General features: G+C 38.0%; 1 protein-coding gene across 12 annotated transcripts in view; it reads right to left on the minus strand.

Moving 5' to 3' along the window:
* The window catches only part of DLG1 (discs large MAGUK scaffold protein 1), a 148995-nt gene that overhangs the window by 87849 nt on the left and 39731 nt on the right, over positions 1–21415 (minus strand). For 10 of the 12 annotated variants that reach the window (XM_005527087.3, XM_088061158.1, XM_005527085.3 and 7 more), the window contains one exon: positions 8724–8888. In XM_005527087.3, the coding sequence (XP_005527144.1) occupies positions 8724–8888 (165 nt within the window). Of the gene's footprint in view, positions 1–8723; positions 8889–15921; positions 16033–21415 lie in introns of those variants that run through there. The other 2 variants (XM_014256165.2, XM_088061154.1) reach the window with 2 other exon arrangements.

Raw genomic sequence — 21415 nt, forward strand, 5'->3', positions numbered from 1 at the left:
AGAGAAAATTCAAGAATCACCTAAAACAATGTCAGGGACTTACTTTATTTTCAATATCAGTTAGGTTTTGACCAAAAACAGAAGCAAAATAAATGTTCAGAACTTGAATATTCAAACATAAGACTACGCAACCTAGACTCTTCAGGCATTGGAACAAAAACAATACTGAAAATGTAGATACAAACTCATGTTTCTTTCTTATACTTTTCAGAATTCTAGATTTAACAAACTTTTACTGGCATAAGTCTAAGTCTCATAAACAACTATATGCAGTATTCTAAGCCAAAGCCAGGAGTTCAGGACTCAAACACTGTGGAAAAAAAAATTGTTAACCCTTTTGCTAAGAGATGCTAGAAAGTCTATGTTAATTTTTAGTTCAGATAGGACTGAAGGATAGCTCTTGACCAAGTGTCATTTACATGATCAATAAGTACATATCTTACTGCTGAAACCAACTTATAAGTAAACATCCCAGCACAATTACTCTATAATAATCTATTTTAGTATAAATGTTTAATATAAAAGATCATTACCTTATTACTCACAATACACCTCAGACAACCTACCAATCTGGGCAGATTAAACTGCCTGGTCTTCCGCACCCTGCTCATGAACCTCCTGCCCATCTTTTTGGCACGCCAGACTGACAAAAACATCTTCTGTTTAATGCAAGTCTCTTTAGGCTTGCTTCAGTCACCAAAATGAACCCAACTGCACCAAGAGCTCAGGGAAAACCCCGGGTGAAAACAGCACAACCCCTTTCTAGGACAACTTGATGTTGATTACTGTATATTAGGTTGTTCTAATGTTTGGATTAATCCACAGTCCATCTGTTACAGTTTTTCTTTCTTGTCCCTGTTGTCAAGAATGTATTGAGCAGATCCTTATGGAGAACTGGGCAGATTTGGTCAACTGCTTCTTACTATAAAACACAAACTGACACTTTTGCATGTATTTCCACATTCTTCAATTACACGAGTTTAAAATCAATAACCTAGCAAGAACTTGGGCAATGCATTTTAATTAAAAACTGCATAACAGCTCCTCTCAAGTGTGACCACCAAAGTACAATATTAGTCTAAAAATAAGTGTGTCTGAGAATATCCATGTTTTCCTTTATGACTCCCAGTATTCTATGTGTGTTCCTAACACCAAAAGCACTGCCTTTCTGCTGAAGATGGCAAAGCTTTACAAAGTTCTTAGTTTAGAAAAAAGTAACAGATTGCAACCTTCTCACAATCATAGCCCAACTTGCAAATTACATGTCAATTGATCTTTGATTTCTGTCTGGAAACAGTATCTTCATCTTCAGGTTAACCTCACCTACCTGCTCAGACTGGAGCAGGACAAGAAAATCCACTGGGGCAAAGAGGAAATTAAAATTACTTTGACTGCTGGCTAACCTTGAAGCCACAGGGTTCAATTCATAAAGACCATTAGCCTTCCTGAGAGCAGAAAAACTCTCCCAGTTAACAGAGAAGGCTGTTTTAACAGCAGCTCCACAAGCTCTGAAACACTTCCAGGGAAGCACTTGAGAAAACAGAGAGGATTGGAAAGAAGACACACCAGGAGATAAAAAGAAGGGAACCTATTAGTATTACCAGCACAAGATTTGGGTTCACATGGAAAGGAGATTGTTAGCATTGAAGGAAGGACTTGTAAATATGCACATTTATATAACAGCTATTTCCATAAAGTTTAATGCGAAGGAGTTAAGTAAAGGTCCTTGTTTGCAGTTGAAGAAACAAGCAATGTATGCTGTAATACCTTGGTTGGTATAGCCAGAAACCAAAAGACTACCAGTAGTTGAAAGATTATTTCAGTCAGAGGCTGACTGTAGATCACTGTGTTGATGGGCTATAAAACAATTATCACCTGTTAATCTGTAGTTCTGATATAAAATTTAATTTCTGAAATAACCATTCCCTAGTAATTTTTATCATTTTAGAGGCTCAGCATTACTAACTGTAGTTTCATTGGTATCTCCTGAGTCAACTCTTTACCAAACAGAGGGGTCAAACTAGTTCATCCTTCATTTGACAGTAGCTGCCCTCTGTGTCTGACCATTCTTGTTCTTCTTCTTTGAGTATCTAAATTTGCCTTCTTAATCAAGATAATGAAAGGTGCAGATTTCTGGAATGATAAGATAATGCAGTTTTATTCCCATTTGCTTCGCTGATTATTCCTTGTATTCCATTTGCCTTTCTGACTGTAAATTTAGTACTGAGATGATTATTCCATTACTCTTTATAACCCTGAGTTCTTATTCTTCTTAGATAATGCAATGAGGACACAAGTTCTTCCAAGATCCTTCTGGTAACCTCCATCCATGATTACTAATCTTCTTCCTTACCCTTTACTTTCCTTTTGTTGTTGGTTTGGTTTTGGTGGGGCATTTTTGTTTCCTTTGGTTTTTTTTAACAACTAAATCCCAAAATTCTTTTCTTATTTCATGATAGCTTAAGTTTCTCCATAGTCTTTTTTGAGTGTGCCTATTGTGTGCATCTAATAAAACCTAAAAACCTACATCAACAAGATGTTCTTTATGCTTTAAGGGATTTATGCTGCAGAAATTCTCTTTGCAATGCATTCATTGCTTTCTCATCTCTCATTTCTCCACATGCTCATTGATTCTGCTCTTTAGAACAGTTTCACTGTGCTTTGCCAGTACAGAAATGAGAGCAAGTTCCAATTTCTCCTCTCCCTTCTGGAAGCTATTTTAAGAACAAGTACCACCTTGCCATCTCTCATTCCTGTGATACCACAGTCAGGATAAGCAGGCTATTACACAGCATTGCAGCACTAATAGATAACAAATCAGAGGTAATTTAAAACCATTAAGCTTAAATACCATTAGGTCCTGGAAATACTTCTCCAAAGATGACTAAACATGTGGAAAAAAAGCACAAAAAAAGCAGACATACACCGAGTGGGCACAAGATATTTATTTCGCAGACAGTGCATGAAGTCAGCAGAAGTGCTCTGCTAGGGTTACAAAACCTGTCTCAACAAAGGTTTGGGTACCGCTGATACACTATTAGACTTTTTTTTTGAAACTATGTGTCCACAAAGGATTGAGGGCACGAAACCACCAGCTGCTGTTTCTAAGCAAGAGGAAAGGAAAGGCTGAAGGACATACTTCTCACCCTACAGGCACTCACAGCGCTAGGTCAAATAAAATGGCCAACTAACCTACTGCCTCTCTCAGCAGTGAACAGTGAAGGTGTAGAGTGATCCTTCCCTGCTCAATACACAATCACAAGCTCCAACAGAGGTTCAGAGTCAAAGAAGGTAAACTCTGTCTTACTGCTTTTATTCTAATAAAAGACTACTTCCACTCTAATGCAAACTGAGCCTGAATATTTTCTCCCAGATCTGACACTGCAAGGGATAAGCAGAGATAAAGCACAGGGGCACTGGCACTGGGCATAGGCACTGCTTCAAAGGTATTCCCTGGGTGCTTCACCTGGGCAAAAAGATTCCTTTGATTAGAATCTGGGGGTAAAACTTCAATCTTTTATTCAGTGAGGAGCAGTATTTCACCCCAGTTTGAAGCATTTCATTGTTCAGAGACAGGAATACAGTAACTCATTTGCATTTAATATCATTATGAAGTCACATCCACATGTTCCCTTTGGTAAAGGGAAGTGGGGATTTTTACTGTATCACCTGAAGCACAAGTTCAGTAGCAGAATACAACAGCCCCAGCCAAATGACAGGTCTGTGCAGGAGATTGAACAGGAGGCCAGCAATGGGAATGCTAATCCCTGCATTGCCTGTCCCCAGCACCCCCTGCTCAGGGATGACCATTCCTGGGAACATGTGAGGACAGGAAAGCAGCCCAACTGTGCAGCACAAAATAGAGAAAATAGTCCATGATTATAGAACTACAAGTTAAAGACTTCACTCACCAACCCAAACCTACTTCTCACAATTCCTAGAGTGTTCTGCTACTCCACTGATGATTGCACAAAGTTGTTCTAGAGATACCATTCAACTAGTAGAATGTCTTTAGCTCCTTATAGATGCACAACCTAGTAATTAAAATTTTAATGTACAGCATGAATAAGCAATTTTAGGCCCCTTACTAGACTAAGAAAGCCAGTACAATGTTTCAACTAAAACATTTCTGTTCAGCCGTCCATTTCTGTGACACATGAAAGGAACAAACCAGGTGCAGGCATTTTCCTTGCACCCTCTGAAGATTGGTGCTATGGTGAAAATCTCCAGAGATAGATCATTGAAAAAGATTTGATTAAAGAAAGGAGAATGGCAGAGGCTTTTCTCAAGCAGTAAGTCTAGCTTTCTGTTACCACATGCAGCCACATGATAATATAATTATAAACTTGTCAACTACTTTGAAAATTTTTTAAGAACTTGTGCAAGTTTCAAATAGAGAATTATGGATTTAATGGAAATGCACTGAATATTGCAATATTAAGAATTTATTTCAAAGCAAGGTAAAGATTTATCGTGCTGTTCATGGTATGTTTTTCCAGTACGAGATATATTTAGTAGCTTACAAATTATTACATGTTTCATTTAGAGTTTCTGCAATTACAGGGAAATATTAGCCCCAAATACCAACACACAATACACAAACATATTACAGAAATATATGGAAGCCCCAATCAGGTTCTACACTTAAAAACTGAACTGCCATGCTACGTCATACATATGATAAATAATATGTCATGCCCAGTTTGCTCTAAATAAAGATTACTTTGTGGGGTTTTTTTGGTCTTATGCACCATGCATGGTGCACTTTGCACCATGACCCACTATTTTATGGCCTTGTAATAATCTGTTATTCAATGCTTTTTTTCCTTGATAGAAAACCTCAGCTTTCACTCCACAGAGTTTAAAAGCCTTCTTGGTACCATATCTCGTCTATGACAGATTTCACTTGATTGGAGCTGTTTAATAACACCCTATTTTAACTCAAAGCCGTCACTCAGAAGGGGCTGTGATCTACAGGATCTGTAGATCAGGATGTGTCCTGCAGCGCTAAATTCAGTGCTGCATTGAAGCAAACCCTGTTGTAGCATCGCCATCTCGCGGCCAATCTGCAGAGCAGAGCATCTCGGAACTTTCGGGACCTCACATTGGAACCACGCGTTTCCAGGCGGAATTTGGAAACCCCCTACTGAAGAAATTCTGGTATTAGCTGCCTAACTACCTGAAAATATTCTTCAAAACTTTGGGGTGGAATATTTGTGAGGGATTTGAAGTTTTACCATTTTCATTATTCCTTCATGATTCTCTACCATTAAATAATTTTTTTTAAAGCTGTTTTATACCATTAGCATTCCATTTTACACAGTATTAGAGAACAGAGAACACATATCCTGGTCCAACTTTACTTCTTTCTTACTTGAGACACAGGAAGTAAACACGTCTTCTTTAGTTGACAAAGCTCCACTCTAACAAGATAAAACCTGTAAGTCTTGAACTTTAAATCAGTACAGCTAGTCTCTTATTTTATGCTTGTTGCAAACATGCAATGTTTTAACCCAATAGGTAGCACATTCCCCATCAAGAAAATAAACCACCTTCACTTACTACAGTACTTGACATTTGATAAATAGCAATCACATACTCATCATCAAAAATTTGGGATACACATTTGTATTTTTGGCCATTGAAAACTACTCTTAGAAATAACATCCACCTGTCCAAGCAAGTTATAAAAGTTGTTTTAAGTCCTAGAGTATTTGAAAGCTTCTCTCAAGAACAAAATGCAAACTAGTCAGAACCAGGCATCTCCCTTCTCTTCTGTTCTATATTATTGCTCCACACTGCAGAGAGCTTGCTATAACAGAAGGCATTCCTCAAAATCCAATTCTACTGGCCTCTGCAGCACTGAGCAACATATAATCATAAGACCACTGACTTCTTCAAACTAACAACTCTGTATTTGAAAATTTAAGTCCATTTAACATTTATATTAAAAACAAAAAACAAACTCCTCTTCGTATTTTATTCATTCATTCATTCACACAAAATTCTCTATTACATTTAGTTTCCTTAAGCAATGAACTATTGAAGAAAGCTGATCAAGATTTTGTCTATCAGCCAAGACTTGGTCCTTGCACAGTGAACCAAGCCAACCTACCAAATAAATCACACACTCTTTAAATCAGAGCTGTTGCTGCTAAATTAATCTTCAGCACAAGCTATGCCAAAACCATGAACACCTTGCATCATCAGACCAAAATACAACAGCAACCTTGGGTTTTTATTCAGGAGAGAAGCAATCCAGCAGGCAATTAGCATCAGAATTCAAAATTACACAAAACACTGGTAAAAACGGAAACCTGTAACACCCACCCAGTTTTCAGATGAACAAAGCTTTGAACAATTTCAATTTACCATATATTGCTTTGAAATCAATAGAGAGGAGCCATCTGAAAAAATCAAATATATGCTGAAAATGGTAATACAAACTGAGTGATAATCCTCCCCTTATGAACATTCTTCCCTATTGAGTGATGACTTCCCAGCATTTACCAGTGTGAGACAGATAATAGCAATCCTTCTCAGAGACCTACAACACAGTATTTTGAAAAGGCCTCACCATATATTGCAACTATACTTAATTTTGTTAATTCTATTTTGAAAATAGTTTCCTTTTCTCCTGACAGCTCCCTTCTTTGACTTTTTGATCCCTTCATGCTTTCTAAAAGGCAAAACTAACTGCTCTAGGAATTAGGAAAAGCTTGTGAATAAACAGAGTTGACCTTAAGTCCCTTAAAGACCTTAAGAGGATTTTTCTATTTTTAATGGTTGCACATAAAAGCTGTTTCATTACTTTCTAAACATCAATAAATTCAGGGAATTAGACACGTGAAAGTGTGTTACTGTGAGTCTAACTTCATAAGCAAGAAAAGTTTGAAGTCCTAGCAATTCCCAAAAATGAAAGTTTTGTCACATGAGTATTCTCAGAAGGCTCTTCAGAGGGCAATATAGCCCACTTATAAAAGGTTATTCATTAAGGCTTAAAGAATTCAGCTTGTCTAGCTGAAGACTATGGAAAAATACAGGGAGTTCATTATGGAGATACAAGTAAAAATCACTGGTTCAATATCATCATATACATTTTAAAACTTTCAGAAAAGCTGGAAAACAATTACTAAATGCACTCAAACTATAACTGGTTCTTCTACAGAATCCTTATAGTCAATGATAAAGAGGTGATACATTGAACATTTTTTTCATAATTGAAAAAATGGAAACATAAGTAGGTTCAAAACATTTTTTTCTTAAAATATCTTAGAATTATTTGGGTTGGAAAGGGCCTTAAAGATCATCTAAATCAAATCAATCCCTGCCTGCAGGCTAGAAGACCCTGCACTAGACCAGGTTGCTCAAAGCCCCATCCAACCTGGCCTTGAACACTACCATGGATTGGGCAGCCACCCCCTCTCTGGGCAGCCTGTGACAGGGCTTTATCACTCATGAGAAAGAATTTCTTACTAATATCTAATCTAAATCTACCCTCTTTCAGTTTAAAGCCCTTCCTTATCTTGTCCTATCACTACATGACCTTGCAAAAATTCCCTATCCAGCTTTCTTACAGCAACTTTATGTACTGGAAGGGGCTCTAAGGTCCTCCAGGATGAGCAGCCCCAACTCAGCAGGTCTCCACAGGAGAGGTGCTCCAGCCCTCTGATGATCATAGTGCCTTCCTCTGGGCCTGCTCCAACAGTTTCGTGTCCATCTTTAGTGGGGGACCCCAGAGCTGGATGCAGCACTGCAGGTGGGGTCTCAGCAGAGCAGCACAGAGGGGCAGAATCCCCTCCCTCCCCTCACTGCTTTGGATGAAGCCCAGAACATGTTTGGCTTTCTAGGCTATGAGTGCACATTGTTGGGTCATGTTCAGCCTCTCATCCAGCAGCACCCTCAAGTCCTTCTCCCCAGGGCTGTTCTCAGTCTAACAGCATTTGTTCTTTGCAGTTACAAAGGACACTATCAGACACAAACAATTCATGTTAAAAGTACCAAGACTACCACAATGTAAGTCTATCTCATCACTCTAAGGCCCAAACATTCCCCAGTATCAAATAATTTCTCCACTTTTCCCTCAAAGCCAGCCATAAAGACTCAGAGATGTTATAGAAAACAGCATTTAGTCTGACACACAAAAGTACTGTGCTATTCAAAATATGATTGAGCTACATCTATCTACTAACACAGTAAATAAAACTGCCTGTTAACTCCTCCCAAACCTCACACTCAGTTTGTTATCTAAATCTTTAACTCTGTCTTCAAGTTACTGAAACAATCCTGAAAATAACAGTGCTGCATGCTGAAATCATCCAGAGACATATATTGCACATGGCTTATTACATATTGCACATAGATCCTCAATTAAAATAATGACTAAAAACAAACTCAGAATTGACTCTACAGGTTTCTGACCAAAAATCCAAAATTAAACCAACAGCGTGAACTACAGTGCCCCTCAAAAGTACATCCAAAATCTCCAGTTACCTATAGTAATAGGTATAGAATAGTTGTTTTCTGGGCATTTTACTACCATGCATGTCTAGAATGTGTGGAACTAAGTCAATGCTTAAATGTCGGCAAAGTAAATTTCACAAATAAACAGTTCCATAAAAAAAACAGAAAGAGATACTTTGCAAGCATTTTTTTTCCCTACAAAATTAAATTCCTGGGGAGCATACCAAAACAGTCCAGTCTTTAACTTTAAAAATGCTTACCTTTACTGGTGAAATATGAGAATGGGAAACAAATCCATGGACATTCTCGATCTGTGACAGATTCTTCTCCGATACATGAACCAGCTCTGGACCCGTCACCTCATTGGCAATGTGTGGAGAGCTGTGCTCCTGTGGGGGTGTATCTTCATCCTGATAGCGGTATTTCTGAAAAAAAAAATACATAGAAAAAGATCAGGCCACCACAGAAATGAGAAAAGATTATCCAGAAAACCTAAGTCAGACAGAAATAGTTGTTCTTCTGACCTTGCTGACTTCAAGGCAATAAAACCTATAAATAAAAATGTTAATTAGCATTTTTAGTTTAAAGACTGGTCCTATCCAAGAATGTTCCAGCCCTTTTAGTCCCACCTGGGATTACTATAAAGCTACCTAAACCCCAGCAGAGTCTACTATGTCCTTAAGAAATATCCCAACATTTTCCAAGCACATTCACACACTACTACTATACTCCCAAGTACATAAATAGTTGATAATAGTGATAGGGAAAGCATGTCATATTATTAAATGTACAGAAAAACCTTCTAAACACATATTCATTTTAATCTTGGGAAAAGTTATTCCTGTTATTGAAGCATATTTAGGATAGAAAATATTTCCTTAGGGTTTCTTTTAAGCAGAATGTCAAGCTATACATACAACAGTTTAAGCCAAAACCAGACATTTTCCTGGTAATTCTTTTATATATTATAACCCAGTAGATAACTGGAAGTAACCCACTTGTCTGTAAGCACAGAACACTACACCAAGGCAGTATCTGACAAACAGTGCATAACTTCTAACCCTCTCAACAGTTACATGGATTTTCTATTTCAGGTTAACACAAAGATCCATTCCCTTCACCAAAAACACCTGCAACATTACAAAGTTAAGATCTAGGGTAAATGACCAACAAAATTGCTTAAAATGATCTATCAGTTATCAGCTCCTGTAATGCTTAACACATTCTTAACCCAACTGTAAAGTAGAAGCAATTCAAATGCTTCTCTAAAAATACTAATTAGCAAAGAAGCACAAGGCTCTCTTCTTCCAGCATAAGAAATAACTCCTGAAAGCAAGTGTATTACAACTTCTATGACCACAAGAACCCAACTCCAAACACTTCCATACCTCCTCCTCAGCTGCAAGTACCAAAGGAGAGATGGTGACATCTGACAGTTATGAAAACTCACACTGGTTACTCAAAAAGCCCTAATTTTTCAAATTTTTAGCAGAGAGGTTTCATGAGATAATCAACTTAATAGCTCACTACTACCAGAAGATAAAAGTTCTTTTTCTTTCCTTTCCCTGAAGCAGTGAGATGCTGGATTGCTCAGCCTCAGACTGCTGCCATTCATCTTTTTTCTGAGACTGACTTGTTTTTCACTTATCAAAATAAAACCCTGAAAGGAATTGACATTAGCTCTCTAGAGCAGCCATATTAAACATTGGGAACAAAGAAGAATTATAATTTAAATGAAGTGTTAGCCAAAAATTCAAGGATATGTTACCAGAGTATAAATTAGACCACACTGGCAATTAGAGAAAATAAACATTGGAGCTCCAAGAAGCAGAGAAAAATGTCTTGCAGCATCAGAGAATGCAGGAATTCTTTGAGTTTAAAGCAACCTGCTCCACTGATGAAGGCTGTATTTGGCTATACTTATGATCCCAAATGTCCCTAGCAGATCTTAAGCTTTGATTTCATCATGAAATACAGGAAAATTATTTGAAAGTGGATTTAGTTTCCAGATCATCTCAGACAAGATCCTGTAGAAGCCAGAAGTGGATCATTCCAGTTTTCTGTGAGGGCCAGGGTGCACACAACATCCACACAAAAAAAAACTCTGAACACTCTAATTAGTCAAATAGTCACAGGTCAATCAAAACTAATTTCCATTACAGAACAGTTAATATGTTTAGACAAAACACAGAATTACCTTGTTTTTTTTCCTGAAACCAGATATATTTCTTGGAAACAGGTACTTTATTAGAAACAGATTCTTGAACACGACTGAATGTAAACAGGCTCTGGATTTCAGATATAGATATATGTTTACATTATAGAGTGCATCAATGCTTATAATATATGAAGCTTTAATAGCTCAGTATTTCATTATTTTGACTTAAAATGAAAAAATGTTGCGATAAAGAATTCTCCCCTAAAAGGCAGTGACAGGGCCTACAGTCCTCTCAAAAAAAATTTAAAAGTGAACTCTTAATTAGATTTTGATGTAGTATTTGAGACTGATGTTACTATTTGATATGAAGTTGTTTAAGAAAAGACTTAGTGCCACTTGCCAGTTGACAAGGTGGTGTTAGGTCATAGGTTTGACTCGAGGATCTCAAATATATTTTCCAACCTTGTTGATTCTGTGATTCTATGAAGTGCATGAAAACATAATATCCATGCTACAACCTATTCTGAAAGGCGTCCCAGCCCTTCACAGAAAGTACTTTTGAGCAAAGTGCTTTCAGTAAAGCAAACTACTGTATCTTGTAACAGCTAATTCTCCATGGAAGTGTTTCTACTGCTTTACTACAGACCACCACCCCTGAATACAGTGCGTCTCTTGTCTGAGGCAGCACGTTCAAGTGAGCTGGTTGGTCAAACAGCCACCACTCACCACTGCCCCTTCCCTTGCTCTCCCAGGAGCTGCCAGCGCCTGAACAAGAACTCAGTCTGCTGTTCCAGTCATGCCAAGTTAATTGTGCTGCTGCATCCAAAGCCCTGTGCAAGTACCCCTCCATAGGGGTCTAAAGACAAAATTTCACAGTACAGCCCAGCTCTCTCCAAGGGCAGCCAGGGGCAGAAGAAGCATAACCCATTCACTTGCTCTTTGTCAGGCTGAACATCTTCATCTCCCTGCCCCTTGCTGGGAGCACACAGCTGACTTCAGACAGTGAGCAAACTATTCCAGCAGAATGCTTTTTCCCCTCTTCCAGCAGTAACAAATTTTCTGTAGTTCCCCGAAGTGGCTCATGATAAGCTGAGGCACACAGCAACGCTGGCAGAACAAGGAGAAGAGCAGGTAAAGAGTAAGGCCAACCCACCTCCAGCAGCTAGGAGCAGGTCTTTACTCTGCTTACAAATAAGAGAATGCAATCCCGAACCCAAATCCAGGCTCCAAGGAGATCCTAATTTACAAGAGACAGCCTAGCAAGGGACACATCAAAGGAAATGAAAAGGTGTGGCAAAGCAGCTCTGAACTTGCAGACAGTCTCAGCTGCACACCTCCGAGTACTCAATTAGGTAGTGGCCAAGTAATTTAACTCCTCAAGGAGCTTTATGGACTACTTTACAATGTATAACCTTAATTTTAAGTCCAAAGCAACCAAGTACTAAACATTTAACACATACTTCTGACAGAGACACTGCCCCCAATGATTCTGTTGCATAATACAGGTGTGTCAAAATTAATTTAGAACATTTCAGATGCAACATAGTTAACAGGATATTTTCAGGCTAAATTATACCCACATTAAGCTTTGAAATGTCACCAAACTCTATGGTCACTACTACTACTGAAAAATCCATTTACTTTAATAAACCAGTGCTAGTTTGCATGAGATGAAACTCAAAAATGAACCCAATTCACCACAGTGAAACCATTTTTCAGGCCCACAATTTCAACTCTCAGGCCTAGCTAAGTTAGAAATAAGAACTAACAAAGTATCTGCAACAATTTGCACCATTTTTCATAACAGAGATCACCTGTTCACAGCAAAAGCACAGTAAAGTTTTAGGAAACTCATTCTAAGAAGTTCACTTTAGTCTTCTCAATCTCTTATCAGTATTTTAAAAAGAAGATATTTCAAACTCCCTTTCTTCTCCAGACTTTAGCCCTCCCCACCCACCAGCCGTACAACTCCCAAGTTACTGCTCACTTCCAACAACTAAAGCAAGAAATTCCAGGAAAGCACAGCCTGACTTACAGTCTGTCCCTGGGTAAAGTTTACATTTTCACTGTATAGGTCCAACCATGATTAGAAAGAGGTTAAGAATAAAATAAGACTTAAGTGAATATAATAGTTTGAATTTGATAAATATACTAAAGCTCACAGGGACAGACCCTTTCTGAGGCAGTATGAATAGGCAGCATGATGAAACCAAGCAGTATTAGATCATTAGTACACAATTCCTCAAGTTTAAATACTTGTCCTTTTTTAATTTTTCCACTTTACCAGTTAAACTAAATCTTTAAGGACCCTTCCAAAGATCATTCCAGCAACTGAAGTTATTGTGAAGCACTGTTTGACATGCAACACTTCCACTCCTGCATAAAATTACCTGGAAGCAATGTCAAAAACAAACGGCTAGAGAAGACTAAATAGCTTTCACATCTCCCCAGCTTTCACAACTCTGACACCCTTCAGCAGAAAATTACTTCCAACAACTCTAATAACAAAAGGAACAATATAGAAAATTTTGCATACCTTGCTAAAACAAAACTAACCAAAAACTAGTAATATATAAAAGATGCTAATGCATTTTGTACAAATCTTTCCTGTATTCTAGTGCTAAACTAGAAACAAGTGCTTAGGAAAATAACAAGGAAAAAAAGGACACAAAACTAAAGGTATGATCCACTATTGCAGAACTGAAGCCAACTTGAAAATGTAGCTGTAAAAAAATGAGAAGATTATGAAACTGAAATAAAATCTCTTTGCAGGTAAACAGCAATTCATATTGATAAGTTTAAAGGTTGTGAATAACCAAGAAACTTAAGTAATATAAGGAAAGATGATAGTGTCTGTATCTTTTTAGAACTTCTTCACTGATCATGGAATAGGACATTCAGTATTATTTTCAGCTTAGGCATCAGCATATGATAAACTGAATGATTTGCAATATTGGAAGAGGGATTTTGATCTTTTTTTGTTTTTTGCTTTTTCAAACGCAAGTTCAGTACTTTGAGTAACTAGCTGTTTCATTCCCAAATAAAAGCACTAAGTTTTCTCTAATAACTGTGATAAAGACATAGGGCATTTCACCCTTCTTGAACAGTTTCAGTTTGACATTGTATCTTGAATATGACTGCTTATAACATGGTTATTTAGGTCACAGTGTTCCATCATATGTCAAAATGCACAGCTAATGTTAAACTTACTTATGTAATGATTCATGTCATGGACATCCACAAACAATAAAACAATTGAAGATAAGTAAATACATTTACAAAAATTCCAGAAATATTTGTAACAAAGTTCATCTGTTCCAGAAGGCCAAGGAAAAAGAATAAAGAACATTCAGATTGTGAATTGCTTCATGTGATCTAAATAAGGAAAACTGAAAACACTGTTTTGTGTGATTACTTGCATGAGATTAATTGTTTCATTACACGAAGGACTGGTACAGGTACCCTGTATTACTGTTTCACATTGCCATGTAAATATTTACTCAGCCTTCAAAGGCTGTATGTTCTCAGAGGACAAGAGCGTTTTATTTTTAGTACTATCCAGCCTACAACTTTTATTCAAAAACTGACAAGTGCCTGGTGCAGAAGGTGCTGCACTGCCAGCAAGTCACTGTTTGAACAGAAATCCTGTCCGTCCGGGATGCGGGCAGTCGAGAGGTACAAAGCAGGCGGCATGGAGCACGCACTCGGGATTGACAGCCACGCGTGTTTATCCGCAGATAAACACTCGAGCCTGTGTACAATCAGCCCGAACCATACTAAGGATGCTCCCGGCGAGTGATCCCCGCTCGGGAGGCTGCGGCTGCCCAGTGCCCGATGCCCCGTGCCCGATGCCGGGCGTGCGGCCCAAGGACGCCATGAAGGCGAACGAGGCGCGGGAACCGCGCCTGCAGCGCCCCCCGGCGGCCGCCCCGTGCCCGGGCAGCTGCGGGACCGCGGCCGCGCTCGGACCGCGCAGGGACCGCGCCGGGACCGCCGCCATCGCTCAGCCCCGCCACAACATGCCCAAAGTGCAGCCTGCGTGCTGGATGGATATTTTTAGTTTGCTCTTAAAGTGAACGGCATCCCTGCTCTGCAGCTCGACCCAGCCCGAGAGTATTTTCATTCCACGGCTTTCTTCCCAAGTTCATTGTTTAAACATGAGCACATCTTATAAATAAGGAGTGTGCAGTTCCACAAGAAAAAAAAAGAAGAAATCTAAGTGTTATATCAATGGCATCAATAAATAGGAACATATTTCCAACTGAAAAATGCTTTGGACACAGCAAGCATAAGAAGACTTGAAACAAGGCAAAGTCTTCCTCCTGGAAATAAAGTATTCAGCTTCAAGTTTTATAATATTTATGCTATCAAAAGAGCCATAAAAATTTAGATTCCTCCCCCCCAACATAGGTGACATTTATTCACCGTCAAGGTTTTGTCATACATACATACATATATACATACATATATATATACAAATGCATCACACATGCATATATGTGAGTATGTATGTACACACAAGTGATCTCACTTTATAAAATAAAATCTAGTTTAAATATTTTTTGTTAAAAATAACAAACATGACTTGGAAACCCTGAGTATACAGAGAAAGTTTTAGAGAGAATGATGTCCTAATTTCTGCCTCAAAAGTAACTTCATACACATATCCCTTTAATTTCAAAGTGGCTTTCCAGTACTTAACATTCTCCTCATATTCTTGACATTGCGTGTTAATTTTACTGAAAAGAAACTTAAGAACATTTTTGGCACAACACTGAATAGATGGTTTATTCTGTATATTCTATTCAAATGATATATGTTTTATTCCTCTGAAACCTAAACAGCTGATGTAGTCCTAAAATGACTAAATGCCCGAGGGCACTGTTAAACCCAAACCTGCCACTAACAATTGCTTCCATCAAAATGATGTCAGGAGGCATTTCCAGCCCTGTATCTCAGTGCAAGTCTCCTGTGTATTTAATTCTCTACAGCTGAAGAAAATGAAAGCCAAGTGCAATAAACTGATTACATGATGATTAATGCTGATTAATGAAGAATGACGACATTTTACATGCGGCATTCAGTAAATTCAAAATGTTGTTCAAAGGGATCTTTAAACAGTTGGCATGATAATTCATTACTTCTGACACCATCACTAAGAGCTCGGATAACTGAGTAAGGCATGGAACAAAACACACACTTATTTAACCAGAAATTTAAGGTACAGTTACATTAGACACAAAGACAATCATTCATTAAATGCAGCTTACATTTCCAGGAAAGTCCTTTTATAGACCCACCTTACATCCAAACATTAAAGATATTGTGTTGTTGGTACATGCTACTTTACAGTGGCATAGCATCGGAGAAAAACAATCCAAGTTTTTTATGCTAGGAGACATTTTTTCAGACCCTGTGCACTTCAATCGATCCGTGACTGAGATTCCAGAAAAATGCCTCTGTAAGCGCTGCTTGCTGCCTGTCTTTGACATTTAATCTAGGTCCATAGTGTTCAAAAATAAGCCTTTATATAAATAGGTTGAATCCTTCAGGAAAAATGTTGCTTCACGTTAGAAACCAGATCTTATAAAAACAGCAAAGAAAAAATCCTGTGTCCATTTTTAAAATTTTTGAGTCAGCTTTATATTTAATTACATTAGCGCCAGCTTGAAGTGACAACTGTCTCACGGCCCAAAGTAATACTCAGATGCTCTCAGCCAGAAGCCCGGGTTAGATCCAAGGCAGCTCCACCTGCTGCAGTGCAAGGACCGCTATCTCCTCCATGAAAACAGAAGCAACTCCAGCAGAGCCACTGCTCAGTGTGTGCTGCTTGCTTAGGGGAGGGGCGAGATGTTGCAGCAAGGGACTCGTTACACGGCCCGATAGAGATAAACCCGACGCTTCCTGCAAGGTGCTTTCGCACTGCACCAATGAGCATGTGAAAACCCATTTTAAAATCAGCTGTGTGTAATTATAAAACCAGGGACATTGTAAGCTTAACAGCAGGGAATTTGCTGATCTGCAATTTACACTAGCTTTTTCAAGGAAGTGTCAGCAGACCACAAAATGAATGGCTCTGGGATATTTAATCCTCATTTTCAAACATTAAAAATTCAAGGTTATCTGACACGCCAAAAAAATGGTCTTTAATTGCTGAGTAAAATTCCTAATGGTCTACCAAAAGTAATAAAGAAACAGTACAGAAATACATGAATACTCTCCAACTTCAACACAATAAAACCAGAAACTGCTTTTTCCCTGTTAGCACTATGAAGTCATGAACAATCTGGACTATGTATTGATTTGATTATGAAGAGTTCTTGGTAAAGCATTTCAAACAACTGTACATGTGAACACTTAAGAGTTCGAGAAATAAAGCTTTTTTCCTTAGAATAGAGGTAAATACTGTCATAGTCTCCTTAGAATTTGTTGTTCTTTTTGCGTGCTAGCAAATCTCAGATGCAAAATTTTTAAATCATTTGTTTGGGGTTTGTTTTTTTAAGCAAGCCCTATAAAAGTCAAACTTTATTTCCTTTTTTACAAGTCCAGGGGTCTCTGCAGGATTTTGATCTATTCATGTATTTTAAGAAGTTGCATTACAGAAATTGAAGAAATTGATCCAAAACATGCCCTCTGCAATTACTCTGCTCTTGTACCATAAGCTAACTTGCCTTTGTGAAAAACTTCAATAATATAACATTAGCCATCATTTCTATTTTTTATTGCATTAAGTGGTATTGTAAAGAACTCTCTTTAGGACATAACTGTTCACTTAAGTTTACACCTGTAGCAGTCTTTTGTCGTCTCCCTTTCACTTTGTTTGGTTTACCTGATAAGCACCCCCTGAGGTAGCAAGTTTAGTGTAGTGTAAAATTGGATCCACACTGGCAGCTCAGAAACTAGTAACTTCATGAATTATACTGAGACCGTCATCTTTATATAAATGTGCAGATTGATGAAACCAAAACTAAGGCAAGATGTCTGGAGAAAAATGTGTAACTCAGCCCACAGTAAACCTCAAAATAAACTTCATTTGCATGAGGACCTCGTTCTTGGTAGACTCTCCAAGGATTACTGATGACAGTATTTCCATATTAATAAGCATAGTTTTCTTTCCACCACGTGCTGTGACCGACAATTTTTCACCAAATAGCCTTAGACATGATTTCTTGCAGTAGATCATCTTCTGCATGAGAGTGCACCAATATGGGCAGGAACAAAGGAAAAAATCTAACTCTGAACTTAATTGTCACAAAACAAGAAAAAGAGGGTAAAGAAACCAAAAATGCACCTTCTTTGTCTAGCTAAGTTAGACTATGTTTTTCTTGCAAGAATATCCAAGGGTAAGCAAGGGCAGTAGAAAGGCTGACAGAGGAATCTAAAACCCCTTTCTGTTCCTTCTGCTGGATGGGGGTCCCAGTAAGCAGACTCCTGACTGAAGAAACAGGGCAGAGCACATACTCGAACACCACACGTGGAACACGGCACGAGGGGAAGCAACACAGGCACACAGCGCTGTCTTGCAAAACACAACGTTCCTATCCCACATAACAACCTTTTCTGTGCACTATGGATCGACAATCCATCTTACTTCCACACCTCTAATCGTATTGTAATAACGTAATTTCTCACTGAAATAACACACAGTCAAATGCATGGCAATTTCATGACAACAAATAAATTCAAAGAGCCAAAAGCAGTTCTTGAATGTTGCAGAAATAGCTTTTTGTGATGCAGAAAATATAAGCTCTAATGTGCCATGGGCACAGAAGAATCAATAAGAGGAAGATACAGTCTACACATGCACAAAGGATTCCATCAGTAAGATACAATAAGGAAGTGAAAGCTTAAGTAACTTCAGGCAATTACATCTACATTGTTGATGAAGACCACATAAAACATCTGAATCTTTCAGCCATACATTTGCAGCTGTAGATAAATAAATTGGTTACACTACAAAATCATCTTGACCTTCATACAAAGATGAAACTTTGTACACATTTGCCTGCCCACAACCTTAAAATACAAGGTTGTGTAAGTTTAATTGCTTAAACTTATAAAATTAAAATATATTCTTATGTATTTTGCTGACTGAATCCCGAGATTTAACTGTAATAGTTTCACTTGTTTAAAACAATTATTTGTGCTCAAAAGCTCTTTAAAACAGAAGAGCTGTTAACATAAATCTTTCTGAAATATGAATATATAGTATCTTCTGTATAGAGAAACAAATGAAACAGAAGATTTCCAACTCTACTTTTGAGCTCTACAGAAACATATTCACACTTAATTATTGCTCTGATTCAAACTGAAGGGTGAGTTAACATTTCAAAACACAAAAAATAATGTATTAACACAATGACTAAGCTGTTAATTAGAAGAATATGGCTTTAAACTACCTATCACTTCTCATTGCAAATTTATTAGTCTGTATTTTGTATTATCACATAAAAGCTCCTACAGTCAGAACTCACCATTTCCATGTTTCCTCAAAAGTGTTCTGAGTGAAAATAACAGGTTTCATCCCTACAAAAGCACTACCTAAAATGAATGGTCTTTATTTCAGGCTTTGTTTGAATGTTTACTTGGCAATAACCCATCTTTATGTATGGCTCCCACATGCACAATAAAAATACCCACCTCATTATGATCTTCAATTAGTGAGCAAGACTAATTCTGTTGTCTTAAAATAAGAAATCTCCTACTTCAAAGTCTCCCTGAGCACTAATATCAGGTAGAGAGAAACAAGAGCTCTATAGCATCAAAAAAACCACACTAAGACTTCCATAAAAACTCAGTGCTTCACTTCAGTACTTGCCAACTCTTCTTGATGGAACACAAGCAGTACCGATTTCATCGATCCATGTGTTCCATCTGTATCCTCAATACAATACAGGTTAGGAAACAGCAATCTTATAAGCAGCAAGACCTGGAGCTTTTAATTAAATGAGCAGTGAAGGTCTTACTTGACAAATGTACCAACTGTCAAACCAAAGGTGAAAAGGCTTCAAAATTCTTCAGACAGAGCATGTCCCTTAGGTACCACTGCAGGCACCTGTCAAGCTGGTGGGACTCAAGCTTAGGTGCCCCTTCCCCAGAAGCCTGAGTTGGTACACTTCTGGGGTATGTAATAAAATCCAATTTTTTACAAAATACACTGAATTACTTAAATCTAATAAACTTATGTTATCCTCTTTTCTGCATAATTGTAGTCTGCAAGGTCTTCAAAGAGTATACAGAATTCAAAAATTATAAAGAGCTCTACAAAACAGTTTGGATGCTGGTTTAAGATTACCCCATACTAGCACAGAACTCTAATGTAATGTCTGCCATGATTTCTTACTCAAGGAGTAGTAATTTTATAAGCAATTTCTGTAAGGCAAATGAAATTTGAACACTAGTTTGAGAACAACTGATGTCTGGTGCAAACTGCATCCATCAGCACCCAGGAAGATCTCTGGCTCTGCAGTTTTACTCCCTGAAGTATCAGATGACCATCCAAGCCAATTTTGAGAGAGTAGACAAAAAATGTACTGCTTGTTCCTGCATGCTTCTAAACTGCCAAAAAATCATTTGCACAGTTCTTTCAGGCAAAGAGGTTTATAAACTCAAAACACTGAAGTGAGTTGATATTCCTCCTCTAAAGGGCATCTTTAGCAGGCCTCCATAGTTTAGAAACATGGTTTTGGGAGCCTGGCAGGTAAGCATGTTTGCAGGAGTTAAATCAGCAGCCACTGCAGCATGTCCAGTTCAGAATGCTGATGTACATATATCCTTTTCAAGAAGCTTAATATTTTCATATAAAAAATTTGCAGAATATAGCTGTCTGTGTCTTAAGTTTCCAAAACCCTGAAGAATTCCACAGCCTCGTTAACTTCAGAAGGAATCTGAAATGTTACTTTGGAAAGAGGAAGCTGATTAATATTTGCCTTTTTTGTTTTTTAAACTTGCCCTGCAATGGCATTTAAGCCCAGAACAGGTCCTATGAATAGAAACTTTTCAGTGGGTGTTTGTGATTTTTCTCCCAGTTTATTCCAAGTCTTAAATTGTTACATATAAGACAGATCTGGGACATCACTCCAATGAGGTCCTTCGTAAGCCTTGGTAAGTCAAGCCAAAAAACCAGGTAAGACTGTCTCCCTTGCCAATTGAGTGACCATCACTGTGGACATTTATATAAGCTTGCTTTAGGAGTTTTTCAGTCCAAAACAGAGGAGGAAAATATAATGCCATATTGGAGAAAGAATGCAGAGATGCATTATCATGTCTTCTATATTCAAAAATAATCAGGCTTCAAAATACGTGGTGACAGACTGAAGAGTGTTCAGAAGCAAAACTTCATGAAAAACAGACTTTCCTGACAATTACCACTGAACAGAGGTCCTACATATTCCAAGTGTGATTTCAAAGATATTCAGTCATATCATTCATCTGTCAGTTCCTGCCTCTTAGTAATTCTAACACTACAGTTTAACTTCAGCCAATCTGACTGGAGGAATAGAGGTCTCTGAGGATATCAATTGTGAGCAAGTTTCTCAGAAGTAGGTAGCCAGCATAGAATAAACACAAAAAAATCCCCACCACAGGAAGGGGAAACAAGTGAGAAGGTAAGGCTACCTAAGCAACAACAAGCAGAATTTATATAATGAGAAAGTGATTAAGAATATCAAAGGGGGAAAGTCTAGAAAAATGTTAAATAGGCACTGATATTAAAACACAAGCAAAGCTTGACAAAGTTACAGGTAGTCATGTTTTGTAAGGCAGGCATAAAGCCATCACATGTTTTGGAATTAA

The sequence above is a fragment of the Pseudopodoces humilis genome, chromosome 11, assembly GCF_049639895.1.
Source record: "Pseudopodoces humilis isolate 2021_Gansu_Grassland_sample_001 chromosome 11, ASM4963989v1, whole genome shotgun sequence".
NCBI classification, from domain to species: Eukaryota; Metazoa; Chordata; class Aves; order Passeriformes; family Paridae; genus Pseudopodoces; species Pseudopodoces humilis.